This window comes from Sinocyclocheilus anshuiensis, unplaced genomic scaffold (assembly GCF_001515605.1).
Source record: "Sinocyclocheilus anshuiensis isolate Anshui unplaced genomic scaffold, SAMN03320099.WGS_v1.1 scaffold737, whole genome shotgun sequence".
NCBI classification, from domain to species: domain Eukaryota; kingdom Metazoa; phylum Chordata; class Actinopteri; order Cypriniformes; family Cyprinidae; genus Sinocyclocheilus; species Sinocyclocheilus anshuiensis.
This window is the reverse complement of record NW_015540908.1, coordinates 46,302-72,673: the sequence shown is the minus strand read 5'-3', so window position 1 is coordinate 72,673 and position 26,372 is coordinate 46,302. Positions and strand designations below refer to the sequence as shown.

At 35.4% G+C, this 26,372-nt stretch overlaps 1 protein-coding gene across 2 annotated transcripts; it reads right to left on the bottom strand.

Moving 5' to 3' along the window:
• Nucleotides 1-4,439: 4,439 nt before the first annotated feature.
• LOC107689152 (E3 ubiquitin-protein ligase E3D-like) lies at nucleotides 4,440-26,372 on the bottom strand. 2 transcript variants are annotated; one of them, XM_016487065.1, is made up of 10 exons: nucleotides 26,198-26,372; nucleotides 24,951-25,153; nucleotides 22,754-22,844; nucleotides 22,407-22,620; nucleotides 20,796-20,871; nucleotides 19,187-19,289; nucleotides 18,988-19,096; nucleotides 17,378-17,535; nucleotides 10,958-11,096; nucleotides 4,440-6,032 (listed from the first exon to the last, which is right to left on the bottom strand). In XM_016487065.1, the coding sequence occupies exons 1-10, from the start codon at nucleotides 26,272-26,274 to the stop codon at nucleotides 6,012-6,014; spliced, it is 1,191 nt and encodes a 396-aa protein (XP_016342551.1). In that variant the 5' UTR covers nucleotides 26,275-26,372; the 3' UTR covers nucleotides 4,440-6,011. The 2 variants fall into 2 exon arrangements, with proteins under 2 accessions (XP_016342551.1, XP_016342553.1); XM_016487067.1 differs by having other exon boundaries at nucleotides 20,796-20,868.

Sequence of the window (26,372 nt, the reverse complement as noted above, 5' to 3'; positions counted from 1 at the left end):
TAATATGCTGATTTGCTGCTCAAGAAACATTTCCTATTATTATCAGTGTTGAAAACAGTTGTGCTGTTTGTTTTTGTTTTTTCCTGGAAACCATGATACATTAAATTTTTTAGGATTCACAGATGAATAGAATGTTCAGCATTTATTTGAAATAGAAATCTTTTGTAACATTATAAATGTCTTTACTGTCACTTTTGATCAATTTAATGCATCCTTGCTGAATTAAAGTATAAATTAAAAGCAAATCTCACTGACCCTGAAATATTTGTGATTAATTTAATATGATTTTAATTCATTACTGTAATCAATTTTAAAATAAGCGTTTAAAGGGGTCATTGGATGCTACATGCACTTTTACAAGTTGTTTGAACTGAAATGTGTGTTGGCAGTGTGTGTACATGGATGTAATAATGAACATAGCAGTCGTCATTTACTCCCGACATCTGAGCCGCTGAAGATGCAGTGGATTACCTTTGTTTCTGAAGGGAATGCGCCCCGATCTACCTAAATGCGTCTATGTTCGCGCGAATCATTCGTGATCCAGCTTCACCAACAGAAGAAGTGAGTGTAAGGTTTTTTAATGAATCTTTGCAAATCGCCTTTCCTAATAATGTGCTAATTACCAAGTTTCACGATGAATGCATCTAAAGTAAACAGTCTCTCTGAGAGCAGCTCGGAAGAGAGGGGCGGGGTCAGCAGAGCTCATTAGCATTTAAAGGAAAAGGCTACAAAACGGCTTGCTCTGAAAATAGCTGTTTTTGACAGGGTAAAAAAGGTGTTTTTTACACTACCATTGAGAAATTTTAACCAAACTATGTTACAGACTTTTCATTAAGACCCTAAAGAATCATATCAACTTGTGGAAAATGGGCATCCGATGACCCCTTTAATCAACTGACTGTCCTAAGTTTTACCATTATTGATCATGTGTTCCTAAAAAAAATGTCAGTGTGCATCATTTTAAAACCTTAAGTAACTCTTTTAGATCTTAGCTAGGATTGTTGCATTTCAGTGCAAAACAAAGCATGAGTGATGCCTGTCTTCTGCTTACGTCTCTGCCCTTCAGACTGGTAAAAGCATAGAGTACAACAGAATTTGAACCCAGATTCACTGTTCAGAGCTCAGTTTGAAGGACTCTTGTATTATAAAAAAATCACTCTTTCTGCACATAGGTTTTATACATCAGCGCTAAACTTTGTAAATCATTATTTGATCTTTCTTCCCTGACAGCTCTTTCATTTTCTTTGTCAGCCGTTTTCTCTGGATGCACCGCAGACACCCGAAAGGTCTTTTACAGACAGATCATCAAAGAGTTGAAGCACCCGAGCCAAAAAGTTCTGCAAACTCATTCATATTTATTTGCTGAAGTAAGAAAGTGGAAAGCTCTCACTACGGAGCTTCTGCAACCTGAACAGGACGGGTTTAACTTCACCCCGCATACACTGCAGGTTTGTTTCATTACGATGTCTGTTAAAGAAAAACCCCTCAAACCGCTGCATAACAAAGTTGGATTTACCGCAGACTCTGCCCGCAGGCTTGGCCTTTCAGTAGGGTGAGCGGCACGACAGTGTGGAGCTCCTAATGAGACACGGGGGAACCTTCTCCATCATCAGAGAGAAGAGCTGGAGACTCTCGGACAGGATCTGAGCAATGAACAGGACCGGGTGACAATGGTGCTGTGTGTGTATTTGAGCACTGAGAACTGATCGCACTGTATATGAGAACTGAGCTGTTATATGAGTTGTTTCTGAAACAAGTTGTTCTGTGCAGAGCTGTTCACACAAGCTGTCAGGTTTTTCTTTTAAATATGGTTTTACACACTTTGTCAGAAGTGTAACACATCTGGTGGATGCATGTAAAAACTGAAAACAGGAGCAAACAAACCTGCTGTGGAAGCAGCAGTGATATTCATGAAGATTGTATCACAATATACATTTACAGTAGAGTGCTGCAGGGATGATGTGTTTTTGTCATCCAAAACCCAGAAATGAGTTGCATTTTAACACTTCTTCTTGTGTTTATAATCGCGCTCTTGAAGCTATTCTAACTCAAACTTTCAGGAAAATGTTTTAAAATAAACTTTACTTTTAGCTTTTTACCTCTGCCGATTGTATTTAGGCTACAAAATTCATTTGTGAAGATTATCATGAGGAACCAAACATATAATAAGCATAAACTTTTGTTGGTCCAAAAGGCAACAGAGCAACCCTACTGGGTTTTCGTCAAGGGAACCAGGATGATGCCAACTAATATATATATATATTTTAATAGTTTTGATGACTTTACTATATTCACATATGTAAAAAATAGTCATAATAAATATCTAAAGTTTCTGGTATAGTGTAAAAAAAACAATTACTGCAAACTAGTTCCCCGTGCATTTTGCGGGCGTCTGTTGGAAGCAGTAAGTTTGGCTCCAGGCTGTTATTTGTCAAAAACACAAGTGCTGTCAGAGAAACAGTGCAATGAGGATCTGGACTAACTGTGTTACTCTGTGGAACTGAACACCGTCCGGCTCTCAGCGGCCCCACAGACAGCAGCGGCGCTTTGATGGACTGCAGTCTGCTGGCAAATGCAGTTTCCCCTAAATTAGACGCCGAGTGAAGCGCTGCAGAGCATTTGTACAACCGCGCTGGAAAAGGCCAGGGTGACAGTGGTCAACCAAAAATACAATAACCAGTACCACAAATACGTTTTTATGCCATTTTGCGCTGCTTTCCACGATTCTAATGAGTTGTTCATGCATTCTTCTGACATGTTAGAATGATGTGCAACACCTGGAATATAGTGCACTTGCAGAAAGACCTACTTTTGTAACAGTTTCATGCTGTTTTTATCTTTTTTAGGAGCCTGATGATACAAATCAGCATTTGACCACTGTCAATTTAAGGAAAGATGCAGCTCAGACATTCTGGAAAAAGAATTCCTATTGTGTTCCTCAGTGTAATTTTAGTATTAAATAGATAAATTAAAAGATTTTTTGAGGTAACAAGGTCTCATTTGTTAAAGGGGTCCTATTATGCTTTTTCACTTTTTTAATTTTAGTCAGTGTGTAGTGTGTATGTTTGGGCATAAAAAAGATCTTCAAACTTACAAATCTCAAAGTCCACTCCAAAGGGAGATATTTTGTTTTTTAAAAATCCCTTTTCAAGAACTACAACGAACAGCTCGTTTGGACTACAGCGTTTGTTTTCCGGGCTTTGTGATATCACAAAGCGGCCCATTAGAATATCATTAAAAATAATTCCCGCCTACAGAAATTGGAATGGTTGGGGGGTGGGGAGGGGCGAGGTTGTGGTTAGAACGCTTGGTTGAGTGAGTGCATCAGACGATACGATGAAGAAGAAGTGCTGCTGCAGAGTTAGTGCATTAGAGAAAACCAAGAACAAAGCCGGAACTAATCGAGCCGTTTGTGCCAGGCTGGGGAGAAAGGTATTGTAATAATGTAAATTATGTGAAAAATAATGCGTTTTTTTAACCACAAAGCATGAGAGCATGTTCTAGTACACCCCCAAAACATAATCAAGACTTTGTAAAAGAGCATAATAGGACCCCTTTAATGCATCAACTATGATCTAATGATGAGCATTATATTTTTTAGCAGTTATTAACCTTTCTTAATGTTAGTTAATAAAATATTTGTGTTTGTTTACGGAGAATTAAGCTAATGTTAAAAAGCAATTTTTTTATTTTAATAACACATTCATACATGTTGAGATTAAAATAAACTAAGATTAGTAAATGCTTTAGAAGTATTTTTCATTGCTAGTTCATGATAACTAATGTAGGTAACCAAAGTTTACAAATGGAACCTTATTGTAGAGTATTACGTGTATTGAATCAGACGTCATTTTTTATTCTGTTTAATTTTAGTTTGTGTGTGTATGTGTGTCTTTTAATACCTATTTTTGTTAAGTTTTAGTTTTTTAGATATTTTAGTATTTCAGCTGAACACAAAAATGAGAAATGCCAACTTGGCAATTATGTGAAATAAAATAAATGTTTTTAATATTTCAGTTATTGTTTCTTTTATTTAAAGTGATGAAAATGGCTTGCAATCTCTGTTCCAGATAAAGCCAATCTCATGACTTTACGTTCTTTGCTTTGTGCACTGGGGCACAGTCATGCTGGAATAGTAAAGGGCCTTTCCTAAACTCTATTGCAAAGTAAAATTAGAGCTGTCAATCAATTAAACGTGATCGATCACATCCAAAATAAAAGTTTTTTTACATAATATATGTGTGTGCACTGTGTATATTTATGATGTGTATATAAATACACACAGGTATTCATGTATATATTTAATATATATATATAAACACACATGTATGTTTGTGTATTCATAATAAATAAACACAGCACACACACACACACACACACACATATATATATTATGTAAAAACAAACTTTTATTTTGGATGTGATTAATCGTTTGACAGTCCTAAATGCAATACACTTAACAGTACCTTACTTAACTGAATTCACTGAGCTCTTCAGAACCACCCATTTTTTCCACAAATGTTTGTAAATGCAGACTGTGTGTTATTTTAACTTACAGTTCAGTCATGATAATGGAATCATCTGAAAGACAGAGTGGCATTTCAAACTCAACACTAGAGTGGCGTGATTGATGCTATTTTGCTTTTTGAGGATAAAAGTTGCTCATGGGAGTGTGTTCAACATCTCAATCTTAAAACTGAAGGATCTACTTGAAGAAAGAATATCTACCAACACAGGATTGAGAACTATGAAAGCATTCAAGAAGAATGAAGCCAAACGCTTCCATTAAGTTCCTGATGTATAATATCATCTGTAGAGTGTCTTTCCATAATTGTATATTTTGCCAGTGGCCCTAATAAAATGTCAAAGAAGAATTTGTGCCATTTCTCCTACAATTAGTGAAGTAGTGCTATTCATAGATGCCTGTCGCAGTTCACCAGCACATGTGCTTAGTAGCTTATGCAGCCCTATGCAAAATATCACCTCACTGTACTTATGAATACACACACTCACATCTGATGTTGATTCTGGAACAACACTCCCATCAAACACAAAATCAACTCTACATCTACTGTACTCGTACACTAACCCACAGATGATCAGAGGGAAATCAGGTTGTATAAACATCTAACAAATTAATCAGGAAAATCATAAACTCGTGTTTGGGTTTTTCAAGATATTTCGGACTGTAACTCCTCTAGAGCTTTAAGACTAAATAGTAAACACACTTACTCTTATGCTCGCATGTGATCAGATCAACCTTGTTCTCATATTATGTTTGTTTTTTGGCCTGCATGTGGCAAAACATGTCTTTTTCTTCTTATTAACTCATGCCTATATTGTTTATTTGTAGCTCTCATCATGAAGTTTTTTTTGGGCATTCAGATCAGACCTCAAAATTCTTCACACTGCATGAATGAGTAACACCAGAAGATCTTATGCTGGTTTTAAAATAAAGCGATGTAAATCACATTTCTGTGCGTTTCACACAAAGCGTAGGACCCTGATGACATGCAGACGTTTATAAAGGTAAAGTGTGTTCCCACCTGTCATCATGATGTGTGATGAAGCACAGTGAGCTCCGAGCATATTCAGAAAGATCTATGAATATATTTTCTCATTCACGTCTGGGAACACAGTTTCCCGTCACTCATTGGATCGCACACTGCTGCGAACTCATAAACTCTGGAGAATGCGCACTTTTACTAAGACAGAAAGTGAACCAAACTATCAGTAACATGTTTTAAGTGTGCATGGAATGATATTTAATGTGCTTGTAATGAAGCATGATGGGTATTTACACTTTTACAGATAGCTAGACAACACCTGTCCCCAATTAAAAAGATATATGAGCCACTTCATTCTAATATCATGCAGACCTTGTTTTTTTTTAAAAAAAAAAAAAAAAAAAAAAAAAGTAATGTTTTGCATTTAATAGATTTTCATATCTGACTTCCTGTGTCGCTGCACTGTGATGATAAACTGCTCCAGTGGTTTCTGAGCTCAATGCATCACATCTGCATGTAGGCCACCTGTAGAGAGAGGACGAACAGACTGTGTTTAGATCACTATACTAACCTATTACTCTCACAAAGTCTGCAGTAAATTACAATATGTACACTGTGCAAAAAACCATAGAGGATCTGTAGGACCTACCACATGCCAAAATATGAAGTATATAATATCAATATACAACTTAATGCATGAAATACTGCAGTGCAATGTGCTCAACTAGTGTTTAGAATGAACTGGAAATAATATAACTAATTCTTTCTCTTAATTCTTCATCTCAATGGACTAACAAATGTTTTTTTTTTCTAAAATTGGTCACAAAATAGTTATTTCCAAGATGACAGTAGGTCTAAACATACAGCATGATGCAACAACAATTAGTGTACTACTGTCTGTCATTACAATGCACTGCATTGTTTCACACAAAGGTTGACAATAACAAAGTATTTTTAATGCTTTCGAGAAGTCTGATTTTGGAGTGTTCACATACACTACCATTTAAAAGTTTAAAATCAGTAAGATTTTTAAAAATCTCCATTTGACCAAAAATACAGTAAAAAAACTAATATTGTGAAATATTATTACAATTTAAAACAACGGATTCCTATTTCTATGTGAATATATGATAAAATGTAATTTATTGCTGTGATGCGCAGCTGAATTTTCAGCATCATTACTCCAGTCTTCAGTGTCACATGATCTTCAGAAATCTATTTTTGTGAAAACCGTGATACATTTTATTCTTTGATGAACAGAAAGTTCAAAAGAACAGCATTTATTTGAAATAGAAATTTTTGTAACATTATAAATGTCTTACTGTCACTTCTCATCAATTTAATGCATCCTAGCTAAATCATAGCATAAATTTCTTTCAAAAATAAATAAATAAATTCAAAATCTTACTGCCCCCAAACTTCACCTCTCAGACGTGTTTAATTTCAAAAACAGCAGCATTGTCATGTCCACCTGCTGAAAAATGACTAATTCTGGGATCTTTTCATTTACAATAACAACCTGAAAATGTAAAAGTTAGCCACAAATGGCCACTTAACTTTGAAAGCATAATGTAAAAAAATGTGGCAAACAGACAGTAGCGACATTTAACCAAATCAGCTTCATGCAGGCCTTGAGTCCTGTGATGGATGATGATAAACTCTGGCTCAAGGATTTGTCCCTGCAGTGTGTTCCTCACGGCCTTCAGTGAGCTTACTTCCACTAACTCATGCACAACATCAAATAGACTGTCAAGCCAGCAGTATTTCAATTACATACTTCAGAGTCACAGCTGAGTGGTTCCTACATCACTGTAACTGATATACCCTAGCGTTCAAAAGTGCACGATCAGTATTTTTTTTTTTGGCCAAAAAATTAATACTTTTATTCAGCAAGGATGCACTACACTGCTCAAGAGTGACAGTAAAGACATTCATAATGTGACAAAAGACTTCTACTTCCAATAGGCTAAATGCTGTTCTTTTGAACTTTCTATTCATCAAAGAATCCTAAAAAATAATATTTTGCAGCACAATGGTTTCCAGCATTGATAATAATCAGAAATGTTTATTGAGCAGCAAATCAGCATATTAGAATGATTTCTGAAGGACCATGTGACTCGAAGACTGGAATAATGATACTTAAAATGTAATTTCTATTTCACAGTAATACTGTTTTTATAGTATTTGTAATGAAATAAATGCAGCGTGGTGAGCAGAAACGACTTCTTTCAAAAGCATTAAAAATGCATACCAAATCTAAACATTTGGACAGTAGTGTATATATAACAACATAGTTAGTTTAGCTGGAAATTAAATGAGAAATTTGTTTAAATTTGATGCAAATCATACACTGTAACATATGAATGTCAACTCTGCCATCACTTCTAAAACAGGTCTCTACACTCTTAAAAATAAAGGTGCTTCACGATGCCATAGAAGAACCTTTTTGTCTAAATGGTTCCATAAAGAACCTTTAACATCTGAAGAACCTTTCTGTTTCACAAAAGGTTCTTTGTGGCGAAATAAGGTTCTTCAGATTACAAAAAGGTAAGAAAGAGATGGTTCTTTAAAGAACCTTTGACTGAATGGTTCTTTGTGGAACCAAAAATGGTTCTTCTATGGCATCGCTTAAAGAACCCTTTGAAGCACCTTTATTTTTAAGAGTGTATGCTCTGATTCTTTCAGATATTAGCTGGATCAACTTCCCACGAAACACTGGAAAACATCTATTCATGTAAACCTGATCAACGATAACCTTTTATATCTATATAGGTCAGTTGTTTGCGTGTGTCTGCTTGCTCTCAGCACAACAAAGGCATTGAATGAACTGTACGCAGCACTCCCAGAGGCACGCGTGCTTGACGATGCCTGTCTGACATTTTATCATCAGAGCACTACAAAAATTGGCAGGATGAGTGATAAGTTTTCCACTTGATGGAGAAAGTTCAATGCCTGCAACAGCTACAGCAGAGCAAACACATGTTGCTAGCATGAGAAACAAGGTCAAAATAAACCACGGCAACAAAAGAAGGACCAAAAAATAAGTTTGTTTAATGTAGCGCAAAGCTTTTGGCATGTAAATCTCCCTATTAATGACCTGAGATGAACAGGCTTACATTGTTGATTGAGTTGCTGCCTGTGTAGAGTGCTCCAAATTGTCCACTTATTAGGTTCTGTTTCAGTTAGAATGTTCCTTGTTACAATGTGATTGTTTGTTTATGTATTTAATCATTCATACATACATACATACATTCATATATACATACCCAGCAACCTTCCAAGGGAACATTCTAACTGAAATAGAACCTAATAAGTGCTCATATATATATATTTGTCAAAAATTCAAAACTCCACATGTACCACATAATTATTCATTATTAAAAATTGGTGTCAGACTTGTTCCCTCACACCTCAAGTGTTGCAGACCGTACAGAATTCCCTTTTCCTAAGGAATTTCTGCACACCTCTGGTAAATTTTTCCTCTTTATCAGCTTTTATTTTTACTCTCAGTAAGAATGTAAATGGAAATCTAGATTCTTTTGAAGAGGATAAAGCTGCACATCAGCATCAACATTGGGTCAAGCCCTGAAACTCTTCATGGGGAGGTGGGGGGAAAAGACTGCCAGGAGACAGCCGTTTTGCTTCCTTAATTGGGAGCAAATATGCTGGAGAAACAACAGAAACTGAGGCAAGTGTTTCAATCAGGCTATCTGCCTGATACCAATGCACATCTGCTTCAAAGAGATGTTTTATTTTGTTTTTATGTATTAGGCTATAGAAAAGCATTCTTCTTTTGCACTCAAAGGCATTTCAGTTTAAGCATTGCGGTTGAACTACTGATGTCAGCTTAGCTGAACGTGGGCAATTAAAATGCTGTCAAATGGTGTGATGGGTAACAAAACTTTCAGATAAAAACATATGAAAAGTAATATATAGAAGGTAGTAAGAAGAGCCTTGTTATCATCCATCCTTATTCTGCTGGATCCTTTGACACTGCAAATCACCAGGTGTTTCTGTCTATCCTCCAGTCCATATCCTCACCATTATGGTAACAGCACTTGCTGGTTGAAGTGAGTGCTGCCTCATAGTGAGATAATTCAGGGTATTTTGGTAGGAAGAGGTGTTTAAGTCACATCAACTAGCCACTGAGGTACCTCAGGGCTCGGTATTTGGTCCCCTTTTCTTTCTCAACGTACACATGGAACTTTCTACCACTCTTACGCCAAAGACACACAGCTATACATCTTTGCTGAGGCAACCAGTGACTGTATGGATCACAATTTAACAGCTTAACCAGAATTCCTCCTTTACTCTTACATCATTTAAGGACAACATGACTAAACTCACTAGATCCACATTTTCCACCATGGAAGCTAGCTAGCAAGCTATTTTCTGTGAATGACTATTCACCATTTTCTGTGCAAGACTTTAGATTCATTAGCAGTAATAGGTAAATAACTAGACGAATTTTGTGTTAATTTTGTGTTAATCGTAAAAATTGATAATTGATTTTGTGTTCCTTGATATGCTTTTTTTATTCTCAAAGACGGGCAGCCGCTGACTTGCATTTTATGAATCACCAAGGACCACGGTTTCAGCTAACCGTGAACTACTGAAGAATAAAAGTCACCTACATCTTGAATAGCCTGGGGTGAGTAAATTAACAGGAAATTTTTATTTTGGGGTGAACTATCCCTTTAAAATAAGGTGGATAGAGTGCTTCAAGGATGATGTATTTTTGTAGGCCAAACAAGTTTGCATTTTTCAACTTCTGTTTAATTGAACTTCTGGTTCTTTCTGAAGTCAATGTTTTTTTTTTATGTTTAAATGCCTGAAATTATGTCTGGGATTAACAGAAGCTCACAATATTTTCATGTTGATTTGATGGCATAAAATCAGTAAAACCCCCGTGGGAATTTTAAAGCTTTTAATTTTCTTAATAAAGGTGGTTGCTATCAAATGTCTTAATGGGACTACAGAGGTTGCTGGACATTAAACATCAACACACTGAACAGTTGCTTTTATAGCCTTGTTGTGTAAAACATTGTGTTCATTTGTAAAGATTATCATGACAAACAAAACCTTTAACAATCATTAACTTTTGTTGGCTCCAGAGCTTATTTTCCAGAATAATCTAAAAGCTAATGGAAAACACTATTGGGTTTTTGTCAAGGGAACCAGGGTGGGTTGGCCTTGGATACTATCACTACAGCACTCTAGTACACTGTTTCTTTACTGTGTCACACTTATAGTACATTTGTACCCTAGTCTGTACTTTTCTAGACAGTTTTGGAATTTTGTATTGTTTCGCATATTATTGTTGTAGTAGATTTAATAAAAGCATCTGCTAAATGAATAAATATAATGTAAATAAAGAGCAAGAAATAAAGAAGTATAATGACTAAGCAGTCACATGTTTTGGCATGCGTGTGGCCAGAGCGGTATGTGACCTGATATGAGTTCATGCAGCGCAGGAATGCAGGCAGCCTGGAGGTGCTGGACATCAGAAGCTTCTGGAGCTCCTCACATGAGCTCTGAGGGAGTGGCAGAGGGTGAACACTAATGTCCTTCTCCCAGACATCCACAACACTAGAAAGAAGATGAGTGAGAGAGAGGGAAATGAAGGCACACATTTCTCATACTGCTCCTGCCAGAATAATTTCTCAAATCTGAGCTACATGAAGCTGGAGTCCATTTACATGTACGTTGATTTTTAGTAAATAAACAGAGTGGGTTTCACTTACATTATCATAAGAACAGTAAAATTAGCAATATCACTAATTCACTTACATTTGATTAGTGATCTGAAATAGTGCACCATCTTAAATAGTTCGTCTTTTCTTTACCTGTTGTCTATTTTCAAGTTTAAATGAAAAGAAAAATCCACATTTTCAAATTGGTTTCAAATTTTTAGGCCCCACTGAATAATTTATTTATATTTTATATACAAAAGGAATAAATAAAAAACAAATGCATAATGTATAAACAATATTAATTACACACACACACATATAATCACTAAACAAAAAAACAGCTGTGGATCATTCAGGTAACAACACAGTGTTAAGAATCATTAAGGGTCACATAAGGGTCATTTTTATAAATTCAACTATTATTTTCTCTTGTGGACTATATGTAAACATCTTTTATGTGAAATATCTTATTCAGGGCAGTACTAAAACAATAACATGCATTTTGTATGATCCCTCTTATTTTGGTAGAATAATTAACATTTAGCAGATTCTGAATTCAGGTAACAACACAGTGTTAAGAATCATTAAGGGTCACATAAGGGTCATTTTTATAAATTCAACTATTATTTTCTCTTGTGGACTATATGTAAACATCTTTTATGTGAAATATCTTATTCAGGGCAGTACTAAAACAATAACATGCATTTTGTATGATCCCTCTTATTTTGGTAGAATAATTAACATTTTGCAGATTCTGCAAGGTGTATGTAAACTTTTGACCTATCAATCAATCAATCAATCAATCAATCAATCAATCAATCAATCTATCTATCTATCTATCTATCTATCTATCTATCTATAATCCATGTTATTATAAGTAGTTCAGCTTAAAAAAAAAATCTGTGATCCCTAAAACTTGATTATTATTTAAAATTTACATACAGTTCATTACTTTTATATATATGTCTTTAAATTATTATTTTTAATATATTTTGTATAAAATAATTTACACATATATATAAGTGCTATCTTTTTACAATTTTGTAATTTATAAAAAAAAAAAAAAGCATTAATTTAGCATTAATACACAATTAAATAAATATGATTGAGGTTATTGTATAAAATAAACTAAGAACGTTATAGCCTAATATCGAGCTGATTATAACTAAACTTTTATCTGTTATCTTCTGTGGAGCTGCTTTATAGCTGAAATTGATGAACTTTTTAACACTATTGCTGCTATTACTATTATTGAACTGAATTGAAAGAACATTGAACTGAGTTGAGCTGAATAACAAACTCTGCTGTAGAACTGCTATACAGATGAGTTTTTTCATAATTGACAGATTTTTCAACTTTAACATTATTTTCCTGTTTATTACTGTGCTGCTTTTCAACAATCGGTATTATATAAAGCACCATAGAAATAAATGTGACTTAATAAAGGAATAAACTGTTCTGTATTATATTAGTTACATTTTTCTTTGTCAAACTGGCACAGTGAACAGCTCTGGTTCCACTGAGTGTTTCTGCTCATGCAGCTAAAGCTTCTGACCAATAAAATGAGGTTTTGGTGAGCTAGAACAAAAATTCTCAGGAACACTGACTGAAGGTGAAAACAGAAAGCGTTACTTCCTCTGTGCAATAACTCTGCACCCACAGAAGCAGCTGGACCTTAAATTATATCAGTCTGACAGTTTGAAACATTACCGTTTTAATCATGTCACAGTAATCTGTCAATACGCTGCACTGAAGACAGCCGAGCGAGCGGAGAAACGGAGAGACTTGTGTCCTGACACACATTATGGAGATGATCTATTCAGGATATTTCACTGACATTTACACATCTGTGCTGTAATTCCACAGAAAGCGCACACGCAGCTCTTAAAGCAGAAACGCAGGAGAAGCCCAGAGAGAGAAGCATCATACACTACTACAACCAGGGTTTTTCCTCAGTCAGACACACTCTTTTGTGGTAGTTGGTCAATTACATAACAGTAATTAATTCTGTTGATTACTTTTGATATCAGACACAATGTTCTACTTCAAAGTGCAATGGGAAATCTGAGCTAGGACTGTGCTTCGAATGAAAATGTTGCTTCTTTACAGAATCTTAACGATTTAAGTCATCTCTTAAAGGAATAGTTCACCCAAAAATGGAAATTAGCTTAAATTAAAATGTTTTTAACTTCAAACCCTTGCTTCTGGCTAAAAACGAGTTCTCTGTCCATAATAATGTTTCCTTCAGTGAAAAAGTTTTTCTGTCTTACCTGAATCAGGAGAGAAATCTGCACAGATCAAGCAACGTTAGATTCAAAAACAGTCCAAAACAGCTCTAAAGAAATATGTGGCTGGATTTTGATGTGAGAGGCAACAGGAGATGGACTTTTTCACTGGAGGAAACGTTATTATGGATTATGGACTCAAATTTTGACCAGAAGTGACGGTTTAAAGTTAAAACATCTTGATGATGGATTTGTTTCTTACAAACATGCAACTTTTGGCTTCACAAGACATTAACTGATGGACTGGAGAGGTGTGGATTACTTGTGGATTATTGTGATGTTTTTATCAGCTGTTTGAACTCTCGTTCTGACGGCACCCATTCACTGCAGAGCATCCATTGCTGAGACAGTGATGCAATGCTACATTTCTCCAAACCTGATGAAGAATTTTGATGGCTTCTTGGATGGTTTGAGCACATTTACAGAAAATTTTCATTTTGGGGTAAACGATTCATTTAAAATATCTGAAGCCAAACAATGCTAAGGTTTCCCCAAAAATATCTGAACAGAGTAGTGTTCCCACCAAAGGACAAATAGATAGCTTGGATCATAATTTATAGAGGTCCATGCTCAGCTATACGGCCGGAAGTGATGAAAATTAGAAAAAATAAAAATAAATTAAATCGACTGTAAGGAAAACAACTAGCAAACTAATCAGCTTACGTTGTGGCAAAGTCCTTCCAAAATCTCTTAGAATCTTGCTGGATGGAAAGGAAAAAATGGAACAGACAGTGAAGACGACAACTAGCGAACTAGATTTCGCAAGACTTGTGTCACTTCCGGACATAGCTGTATCCCTTCTAGCCACAACCGTGCATTGTTTGTTGATTGGATGGAGGCGATTGGATAGTGAGCTTGAAGTCAACTGTAAGGGGCGGAGTTAAAGTGCACTAAATTATTGGATAAGTCCCATAGGTGTCACTAGAGAGAAGCCTGCTGTTTCACAGGAATAAAAATGAACATGCACAGATGAACTGTTCAGATAAAATTCATAGCACGCATTTACATAGACAATATAGTGATTTTTCATTTCATACCAACTTCAAAATTTCCCAGGCTAATGCAATGAGCAAATGAGCAACTAGTCACTAAATTTGCCAAAGTTCGCAAGGTCCATAGCATTAAATCTTTCACAGTTAAAGTAAATTAAATATTTAAATACATAACATTGGAAACTGTGCAATGTTTGTCAGCCAGTAATGATTCTGCTTTACTTCTTATACTTGCATCTGATATTATATAGTTCATAATCCGACACCAGCTAGCTTTAAAAAACTGACAGCAATCAGCAAACTTGAACTTAACCTCCAAGCTGTGTCACGGATGAGTGTAAAGAGCTCTGCTGATTATAATGGGGGTAATTTAGTGTTTGTTGTGTTGTGATGTACTGCTGACGTCCTGAACAGAGGTTATGTGACTGTAGGTTGTTTGTGGTTGCCGTCCAATGTTGCAACTTGCTTTATAAATACACATACTGGTAAAAAAATGTATAGCCTGAATGCACTGTAAGTCGCTTTGGATAAAAGAGTCTGCTAAATGCATACATTATTACATTATACATTATACACAATTCAACTCAGTGTGCTCATGTACCGTAGGTCCCACTTTAGTTTGGGGACCAATGCTCACTATTAACTTAACTTGCCTTAATAAACTCTTAATTTGCTGCTTATTAATTTGTAAGATAGTTGTTAAATTTAAGTACGGGGCAGGATTAAGAGATCTAAAATATGGTCATGCAGAATAAGGCAGTAATATGTGCTTTATAAGTACTAATAAACAGCCAATATGCTAGTAATATGCATGCTACTAGAGTGTTACCTATTTAATTCACTGGATGTCTTGCATCTTGAAAAACAGAAATTCTGCTGATGTGCAAAAAAGGCCTAATATTATCTAGTTTGATTATGCTGAATACAAAAATATCAATAACAACTTTCCATCATGTAGTTTTTCACAAAATAAGAATGAGCAGATTTTCAAATTACATTTATCAGCTTTAACGTAGTTCTCAAAATAACATAAACCAACAAATGACAAAAATAAGTATTCAAATTATTCAACTTTTCAAATTAAGCTTTCGGTCCACTAAATTTGTAATTTTCTGTCATGTTGGATGCAGTAAAAACCAACAGATGTAGCAGAAAACATCTGGCTCATTTGTGCACTTTCTTCAGTCACTGCCCATAATTTTAACTTTGAAATCAGGATTAGGCATAGAATATGATATTATTTGGGCCGAGAATTGAACAAACAGTTGTATTCTGGCTCAGAGGAAGACAGGAACCATGTCTTTGAGGCAGTTTTTTCTGCTGATTAACAGAGAATACAAGACTTCACCTTACAAATGGTTGTCAAAAGAAAAATGCTACGAAAAGCATCATATTTTGCTATTTTCATGCAAACTATTTTTGGATTTTGGAATTCGTTCAGCAAATATGATGCAGGTCGGTGTTATTTATTCCTGGATTATATACCATTAATATGGCATAAAAATGCTCTATTACTTCAGATTTTTATATCAGTCAGTCACTTGCTGTCTAAAAGAGCAGTTTTTGGCCAGACTAAACTGCGATGCTAAGCAGACATTATGTGGGTAGTCAAAAGTCTGGTTCCTGTAAGACTATCCTCTATTTAGCATCACGGCTCGGGGCCTGTATCTGAGCGCCATGAATCATGTTTGATCCGCACCTCTACTTACAGCGAGGTGGAGAGACGTTCCAGCGCAGGGTAGGAAAACAGGCAGAATTAATGTACACTTGAAATAAAGGTAAGCGAGACGAGGTAAGAGGAGCAGAGAGTCATAACGACCTTCTGGTGTCAGAGACACAATGAAGTGCAGAGCGCACACCCACAGTCCCTCTGTGATCCCAGCATCCACGTCTCCTCAAGCTCTTACCACGGGAACATTACACATCTCGAGGAGGTCTGAGAGTAACTATACCAGCATTTCTCTCAGCTTGTGCATTTACAGTGCTTTCCTGGCTACTAGTTGCCATACTTCAACCATTTTTACAGCTGAAGTTCCTTCAGTTTATTATTAATACTTCTTTTTGATATTTTAAACATTTCTGCAAAGGCAAAGCGCAGTAACTGCACATATTCTTAAAACTGTTATGACTGAAATAGTCATTTTTACATTTACATTAAAACATTTATTTTGTTTAAGGCTGAATGTAGCTATAACAAACTTGTTTGTAATTGCTTGAAAACAAATTTATGTTACTTTTATTACTCCTGCACATAGATCCACATTATCTGCCTGCATTTCCTCGCGCAACATTACACTGCTTATAGCTACGCTTCGTAACATTAAAAAAGGTATCAAACAAATCCATCTTTCAAACCGTATCTTTTCACTATGGAAGCTTGTTTCCACCACAAGATAAAAAATAAATAAAAAGGGTACTTGCGACTTTTTAACTCACAATTCACTTTTTTCTCACAACTGAAAAAAAAAAAAATTGCAAGATATAATCTCAGAAAAAAACAGAATTGTGAAATAAGTATGCAATTACCTTCATTTTTTTATTCCGTTGTGAACAGGCTTCCATATAACCCAGACACACTTTGATAAACCTAATAATGATTTTTATTTTAGAGTGGATAGGAGTTACTTCTTTTATTCTCTAAAAACAAGGCATTGAAAATATATGTATTTTTCTTGTTTTAAGGCTAACAAACTTTAGAGATGTTTATGCTTTATGTTGTCCTAATATTGTTTTGCCGAGGTTTAAAAGTGGTCTACAAAGATATTAACACAGGGCGCATCAATTTCTACATTACACTACAAAACTCATGTGATTTCATTCACATCCTGAGGTGGAGTCTGATTAGATATGGACATTAATATGAGTAATAAGCGCAGATGTCAGGGTGAACTATGACTTACTCTTGGAGTTTGCTGTCAGAGCAGAGGATGTACAGCACTTTGACTGCTTGAGCGGCCCAGCATGACTGATGAACCTCATCTGCGGATATGAAGCTGTCGCCCCTCGCTGCTGCGTCGGGAAATGAGGCGACCAGAGCGTCTGTGTTCAGAAGCCACAGCTGATAATTAAAAGAGAAAATAAATTACCTGAAGAGCAGACTTAAAGGGGACATCACAAGTAAAAAAAAAAAAGTCTCCTGGTTTCAGAGTTTTCTCTTTTGGATCGACTGCTGTCATGGCAGAGAAACAGTTAAATTAAAGTTTGTAAACAAACTTTGAGGTTGGCTTGACAAAGCCTTGTTTGGAAGTTTGAAAGAACTTTCGTTTGAAGATTTTACTTTAAGTCAATAAAATGCTATTAACATGTTCTAGCACATTGCAAAACTGTTTAAGCAAGTTGCTAACATGATTTAACACGCTGCTAACATGTTTTAGCACAATTGCTAGCATAATTGAACATGTTGCTAACAAGTTTTAGCACATTGCAAGTATGTTTAAGCACATTGCTAGCATGTTTTAACATGCTGTTAGCACATTGTACATGTTTTAGCACTGCTAGCATGATTTTGCACAGTATGTTTTAACAAGTTGCTAACATGTCTTAGCACATTGCTAACATGATTTAACTTGGCTTTGTCAAACCAACATAATTAATTAAAGTTAGTTGAACTGTTGACATGTTGGCACAGAGGGAAGGAAACTCCAGTATGTTTTTGACTAAAGCTCAGAAATAGATTAGATGGTGCAAAATGTTTTGCAAGAGACCCTGAATAACTCTGACTACGTTTACATGCACCTTCATAATGTGATCATAATGAGATATAGACAATATTATAACATTTACCTCATGTTAACGCAATACTTTGATCAAATTGAAGCGATTAAGCTCATATAGCAATCATAACTGCAGTAAAACACGTGGTGTATGCTGCTTTAAACAGGCATGTTAACACTTTAATCGCTTCTATTCCACTGTGACCAAAGTGTGCATGTGCTTGTAAGGTAAAATTAAATTAAATTAAATTAATGCATTTAGCAGACGCTTTTATCCAAAGCAACTTACAGTGCATTCAGGCTATGCATTTTTTTACCAGTATGTGTAAAGTAAGTGTAAGGTACACAGTACAAATTACAAAGTACACATTTTTGAGTGATTTTTGAATTTAATGCAGTATATTGATGGTCAGAAACATCCCTTGCATTGGGTGGGATATGTGAATACTAGCGGTAGAATAATAAAGTTGCATGTAAACAGGATGCTAAACATCTGTTAAGTCCTTGCTCTGATTATTGGAAATAATCACATTATTTTGCACATGTAACAAAATGAACCTTTTTGTACATATACACTGAAACATTTCGAAAGGATTTACTGAAAAAATCCTGAAAACTTTTTCATTCAAAAATTGCTATTCAATTTAAATAATTAAGCAACATCAATGTGTCATTTTTTCGATGCAAGACTGAAAAAGTATTTTCTTGTCAAACATACTTCAATTAATCTTTGTTGTATTTACATCATCTTCCAATTTATTTATCTTTTACAGTGTATGAGGTTTTAACGTCTGTACCAAAATCACAGCTTTGTCATCTGGGGTTTGGATGGAAAAGCGAAATATACTCTGTGCCGATGACAGCTCGACCAGCCGGGCCGCTAGAGTTCGCTCCAGGAATTTCTGCCTGTATGAGACACAATAAAAAAAAAAACTCTCTGACTGAATATGATCTACAGATGACAACAAAATGAATAAATCAAATGAACTCGCTAACCTTTCTGAATTAGGCTCGGACACTAAACTGAGACGTGCTATATCACACTCTCCATCTTCACGTGGCTTTACTAATATTTCAGTTATGTAAAACTTCAGCACCTCTGAAACACAAAAGACAAATATATTAGACATAGAAAATTGCACATTATCAACAGCTGGAGGTGCAAGATTATAAGAAATTACCTCTCAGATAATATGTGCACCTTCAACATTTCACAGAAACACAGAGCTTTCTTGTAATAAAGAACAAAGTTATAATATAATTCGGAGCTCAAGAATTGTTTTCCAGGCCAAATATTGAAAACTATTTTAAGAATGGAATTGAGTCTTAACTGAATATTGTGTAGTAAACAGTATGCACACTATATGCATTAGTAGCTGCTGTTTAGAGCAAAAACCTAAATCATCTTGTTGTACTTTTGCGGACTGGTGTGTAATTACATTAGGAATATTTAATTCTGATTGATTAATTGCAGCATTCTGCAGTCAAGCACTTTTGCATACTAACTAAACCGTCAAGTCATACGCATTTATACAGCGCTTTATACAAAACCGCTTCAAAGCAGTAAATAAACAGGAAAATACAATAGAAATGGTTTTAGACAATACACATGGTTTCAAAGCAGCGTCAAAGCAATAAACAGGAGAATAACAGTTAGTGCTGTAAAATTATTCAACTATAAAATAATTTCAATTTCAGCTATAAGGCAGCACAGCTCTACAGAAGACAATAGTGTCATTTACTTCAGTGTGGTTTAAATTTGTATGCACTTTGCATGAAAAATGGTTTAAAATGCGAGCTATAAATATGAATAACACTGTCACAATGTGATACGCTAACAAAGCCATCCATAAATACTATATCTATAGGCTAGTTTTTACCCTAAAACACATACTGTCCTTTCACTTCCCCAGTTCTTTTAACACACAGTAGTCTGAATACACACAATAAAGAAAACACAGTAAAAACTGATATTTTCTGATCTCAAGACAATTATTAACAGCCTACACACTTTTCTCTTTTCTCTTCACTCACTCCACATTCACTCCCGTTTTGTCTGCACACAAGTATCAATGTGCAATTAATCTACAATGCTGAATTAACCTGATTTAACATTCCTGATGTGGGCGAAACTCATGATATCTCTAGTTTGTGAAGTGGCTCTCAGTGATTCGAGGAGTTCATCAAAGAGGACGTATTTCAATGCAGAAGACATGAGTTATTCAAGTTTATAAAAACATGAGGATCAGTGAATGCATGCTCATTTGTGGGTAAACCATTCCTTTAAAATACTGGCAAAACACAAAACAACTACAGAACTTACAATCACTAAAAATAGACCTTTGCAAACAGATAAACAGACTATTTTTGCTTCAAAAGCACAGCACTTTTATAAATACCCAAGGGTCAGTAACATAACATTTCAAAGCATATTAAAGAGTCTCAGGCTGTTGCTAATGGCAACAATGAATGGCCAATATGCATCATGGGTAATGGATGACATCATGATTTAAACATAAATAAGCTCTGGTTTTCTTCATTTGCACTCATGTCAAATGACTCAATGGTGTGTTACCACATTATTCCACTGCTTTGCTTTCCTTACCTGCAGTGACTTCCTCTCCCAGCGCCGCAGAGCAGCTCCTGCAGGACACCATCACACGCTTGCTGCTGCGCTTCTGCTGTGGACACACACAAAAGCTGCTTTATATGGCAGTGGTTACATGGTAATACATATTTCAGGTCGAGTCAGTTCACTCGGCAGGCATATTCATAACACACTCAGCTGGAAACAGCAGCTATTTGAAGTGTGATTTAAACCTTTTCTATTGTCAGCTTCAGATGAAAAGTTGAATGGAATACTAAAGTTCAGTCATCTTTTTTTGTTTTGTTCAATGTTTACACATTTTGTAAGTGTTTACTGGATTTCTACCATTCAACCCTATTATGAAAGTTATTCTGGAAAAAAAAACTTTACAGGAAATATAAACTATTGTTCAAAAGTTTGGGGTCTAAGATATTTTGAAAAAAAATCATTATTTTATTCACCAATGATGCATTAAATTGATCAAATGCATTTAAGGACATTTATAATCTTAGGTGAGAAATATGTTACAAAAGCAGCACAACTGTTTTCAACATTGATAATAATCAGAAATGTTTCTCGAGCAGCAAATCAGCATATTAGAATGATTTCTGAAGATCATGTGACACTGAAGACTGGAGTAATGATGCTGAAAATTCAGCTTTGCATCACAAAAATAAATCACATTTTACAGTATATTCATATAGAAAATAGTTATTTTTAATTGTAATAATATTTCTCAATATTACTGTTTTTATTGTATTTTTTATCAAATAAATGCAGCCTTAATGAGAAGAAGAGACTTCAAAAATAAAATAATCAATCTTACCGATTCTAAACTTTGATATAAATGATAGCTTAATTCAAAATGTCATTGGTTAGTTTATGAAGAACTGCAAACCCATTTTTGGATGACGAAATAACTAGCCTAGCTTATTTTTTAAGCTAAATCTGCAATCCCGTGACTTGCTATTTTGCTAACAGGCTTGGAAAATTGCAAACCTCATGCAATATGAGCAGAAAATAAAACATTCTCATGTAATGCTTATTTTGACCTCCTGAGGCTGAACACTTCTTTTCACTAAGCATTTGTTTTAAAAAGTGTTTCACACTCCTGCACAAAAACGGCAAGTCATTTTTCAACTTGTTTTCAAACTTCTGCTTCGACTGTATGCTGAAAATATTTACTTAAAAAAAAAAAATCAATAAGAAAACCGACGACTGTGTGCTGAAGTCATTCAGGATAGAAAAAGCGCTGGAAAGTATGTTTTCATCTCCTCGGCATGGCCACAGGCTACACACAGATTGAGCTCGAGAAAGAGAATCAATCCCTCTTAAAGACATGACCGCTTCTCCTCCACAGCCCGGCTGAGCGTAATGTTTTTAAAAGTGGATTTCCCCTACGCCTCTTCAGCCTTTATTGTGATGAAAGCAAGTCATCTGCCTCCTCTGTCAACCCTCAGGCTGTGTAAGTCAGATCTGTGCACTACTTAGGGTGTATATCACAACTGCATGTGTCTTCAGAGCTCTGAAGCTCCACTGTTTTGGCAAGCAGGAATCAGACGGTTAGCAATCAGTAAGAGTGCTGTTTTTGCTTAATTGAATCATGCATCTCTAAACTGCACAGCTTACCTCTGCAGAGGCTTTCTGAAGCGAGTTCTCTTCCCGTACGAGGGTCTGCTCACAGCTGCTGTCCCGAGCCAACAGAAGAAACGTGTCTCCGACCAGACAGTCTCCGTCTCGCGGGAGCAGCTTCTTGTTTGCGAAGGGATCGGGGTGGCAGCACCAGTCGTCCACTAATGCATTCCAGTTTCCATTGGGCAAAGGAAGAACTCGCCCAAAAGTCCTTTAGGAGTTAGGAGATAGTCTGATAATAGCTGAACACTGAAATAATGTGTCTGACAGTGAATTTATCACTATGCTTTCATGCACTACTTCACCAAATCAATGGAAATGAAAAAGAATGAATAGTAAGTAACCTGTCTTGAAGCACCATGGAGCCACAAGACTGGCACAGGAAGGAGTACGTCACATTGACCCGCAGCTGTCCAATCACACTGCAAGGAGCTTCTGGAGGAATAAACACAGAACAAACACAACTAAAGCATACCAAGAGATGATACTTGTTTGGATAACCAATGACTCATCTGATGATACTGATTATTAGATAGTGTCTGAAAACACTAGCATCTGTAGAGAGCTGGGTATTATTTATTAATTCGAGTGTTTATTCAAATTAAAATGTTACTATTTTATTTGTTATTTCATTTTTAAATTGTAGTATTTTTGTTATGCTTTTTTGTAATTTCTTTGTAAATATTTATATTTAGCTTTAATTTGGTTTTTATTTCAGCTTTAGCTTTAGTAATTTTGGCACTTCCACTTAAACGTTGTATTTCAGTTAGTAGCCAAGGCAACATTTTTATTTTCTATTTAGTTGCTTTAAGTGTTTTATCTGAATTGTTATAAAACGGAGAGTTCCGGTCCTTGATTCTGATTGGTTGAGCCGCGTTCGAAGCTGTTGTAAATTACTCTACAAACACACACCTTTGTTTACTTCTGTGTGTTGCTCGGCAACTACATTGTTTGGTGGAAGAATACTGTTTTTATTAATATCATTACACTTTATTTGCTCTGTTTTATTCTGTGAAACCGTACTACGTGTATGGAATAACTGTTTTATAAAAGCAATAAGCCCCGTGAAGCCGTGGTTTACAGTGAATTTATAACAGCTAAGCGTCCGCTTCGCATCGTGCCTAACAACGCCCCTTAGCTGTTATAAATTCACTGTAAACCATGGCTTCTTGGGGCTTATTGCTTTATTATATTTAGTCTTATTTGAGCTTTATTTCAATTAATAATCAGTTTTGGTTAACAATAATAACGCTTTTATAGAGCATTGCAAAGATTGTCAAATATAACAAACAGTAAAAAAAAAAAAATCTAAAATAAAAATACTGGGACAAATAGGTTCGAGTCAGCTAACTCTGAGGTGTTCTGACATAATATTTATTCATATGTCCATTTTATTTATTAATATTGCAATTTTTCAAATTTTAATTTTACATTTTTCAAATTTTTTTATTTATTTTTCTTTATTTATTTTACTTCAACTTACACTTATATAATTTCAATTAGTTGTCAAGGCAACATTTCTCATATCAGTTCAAGTGCTTTAAGTTTTTTTTAATCTAATATTTATATTTTATTTTATTTCAGCTTCATTTCATTTCAAAGAAATTTTAGTTTTAGTTAAAAATAACACTAAAATAAATCATTGCAATGATTTTCAACTATTCAATTGCATTCCTTTCATTTCAGGTTAATATGTATAACGCTGTATAGTTTCAAAACAGCTTTACAGAAAATCCATGTTTCTAAATTACAATCACGAGTAGAAAATTGCTGTATGGGTCAAAATTATAGATTTTTCTTTTATGCCAAAAAAATCATTAGGATATTAAGTAAAGATCATGTTCCATGAAGATATTTTGTAAATTTCCTACCGAAAATATATCAAAACTTAATGTTTGATTAGTAATATGCATTGCTAAGAACTTCATTTGGACAACTTTAAAGATGATTTTCTCAATATTTTGATTTTTTTGCACCCTCAGATTCCAGATTTACAAATAGTTATATCTCGGCCAAATATTGTCCTATCCTAACAAACCATACATCAATGGAAAGATTATTTATTCAGCTTTTATTTTGAAAAATTTACACTTAAGACTGGTTTTGTGCTCCAGGGTCACAAATAATAAAAAAATCTAGCTACTTAAATTGGTTTTCTGGGATAAAAAGTTTTGAGTCAGCTGACTCTGAGTTGTTCTGACATGAAGCTCAGAGCTCAGAGTAGCAGGTCACATTACTGGCCTTTGCTTTGTTCTTCACTGATCTGTTAATCTGGTGTGTGTGTGTGTGTGTGTGCAGCTCATGCACTCATTCCTCAAAGAAATCCAATGAGAATCAAATAAGAGTACATACACACACACACACACACATACATATACAGTATATATATACACACTACTTCGCATATAACAAAGCCAAGTGTACATCTCGTGTTAAAGCTGAATAAAAAGTTGATCACAAAAAATAAGAGCGACTCTTTTAAAGACCTCCAGATGCTGGGGTTTGGTGAGAAAGTGCTTATGGGTAATAATCAGCGTGCACCTGTCGGCTGCTCCACCTTGAGCCGCAGTCTGAAGTGTGATCCGTGTTGAGTGTATCCAGGACTCCTCTGGCACGACGTCTCCAGCAGACTCACAGCAGGCGTTAGCTTCACCCGATAGGTCCTGTCTGGGGTCTGGACACTCAGGACGGAGTCTTGTTTAGACTCGATCTTCACATCTGCATCATCCCTGACAGCGTCACTGCTGAGGGGGTCAAAGAAGAAGTCAGCGGTGAAACATTCATGATAATAAACTAGATTTCAGAGATGTTTGTCCGTGTAAAACATGCTGCCTCAATGCAAGGGTGTTGAAAAGTGTCCACTCAAGTGTCTATAATATTCTTCGGTGACAATTTATTTTGGTACACGTTACATGTACTTAGAATTAAAATAACAATGAATTATGCATAATTACATGCAAGTAACCTTTCATCAAATCCACTTCAAATGTTGACTACAATATAAAAAGGACCTTAAGATAAATCCTTATTAAAATTATATTATACAGTTGAGCTGAAATTGAAAATTTTACTAAAAGTGATTTTTTTTTTTAAAGTCAGTTTTCTCTCAACACCTGTGTGTGTTTCTGTAAGCATCAAACACTATCAGAAAAGATTCACCGTGGACGGCTGTAAAAATAATGCTATATTTACAGACACATTTCAACTGTACCACCTAATTGTCCACATTATTATATAATTATTATGCATGATGCAAGGTTATTAAGTTCTTATTAATTGGCAAGTTACACAAAATATTTATGTTTTTATAAATCTATTCCTGACACATGAGGACTTAAAAAAAAAAAAGTAAACTAGGAAAAGCTAAAAAGTGAGTTATGGCCAAAACAACGTATTAAAACTACTTTTTCTGCTACATTTTTAGCAGAAAGGTTGTCCAAACCCCTGTCCAGTACTGACATCTGGTGTTGCATTTCTGCACTACTCACTGTTTGAGTGTCCACCGAATATGTTAACAAGTACAGTAAACAAGTACAGTAAACCGGCTACTACCAGAAATTATTATATTTTTAGTATTCTCTGGTGTTGTTTCGTGATCCGTCATAGCGTGCATTCTGAAAATGTAAATTACTACCTAATTACCAGAGCAAAGGTAGTAATTAGGCTTTACTGCCAATAAATGTCATGTCGATGTTTTTCTCGCTGCTTCCCTCACGTGCTCTGATGAACCGAACTGAATATAAATAACTGAACGAGCATTAATACAGAGAAATAACCCCGCAATTTACCGAATGAACACAACGCCACTTTGCAGCTTCTGTCTGAGCTCCAGAAAGACGAGGTCTTGTTGCGCAGTCTCTTCCATTTATATCCCTTACCAGGAAAATATACTTATATTACAGAACTGTTGAAGAACCCCACGCGACACAAAAACAACGTGATAACACACTTCCGCGACGCGGT

Excerpts from the sequence above, each read along its gene's own strand:
- LOC107689152 (XM_016487065.1), bottom strand. The coding sequence starts at position 26,274 with ATGGAAGAGACTGCGCAACAAGACCTCGTCTTTCTGGAGCTCAGACAG. Across the intron at positions 22,621-22,753 it reads TCCATGGTGCTTCAAGACAG|GACTTTTGGGCGAGTTCTTC; the intron begins GTTACTTACTAT and ends TAACTCCTAAAG. Across the intron at positions 20,872-22,406 it reads TTCAGAAAGCCTCTGCAGAG|CAGAAGCGCAGCAGCAAGCG; the intron begins GTAAGCTGTGCA and ends GTGTGTCCACAG.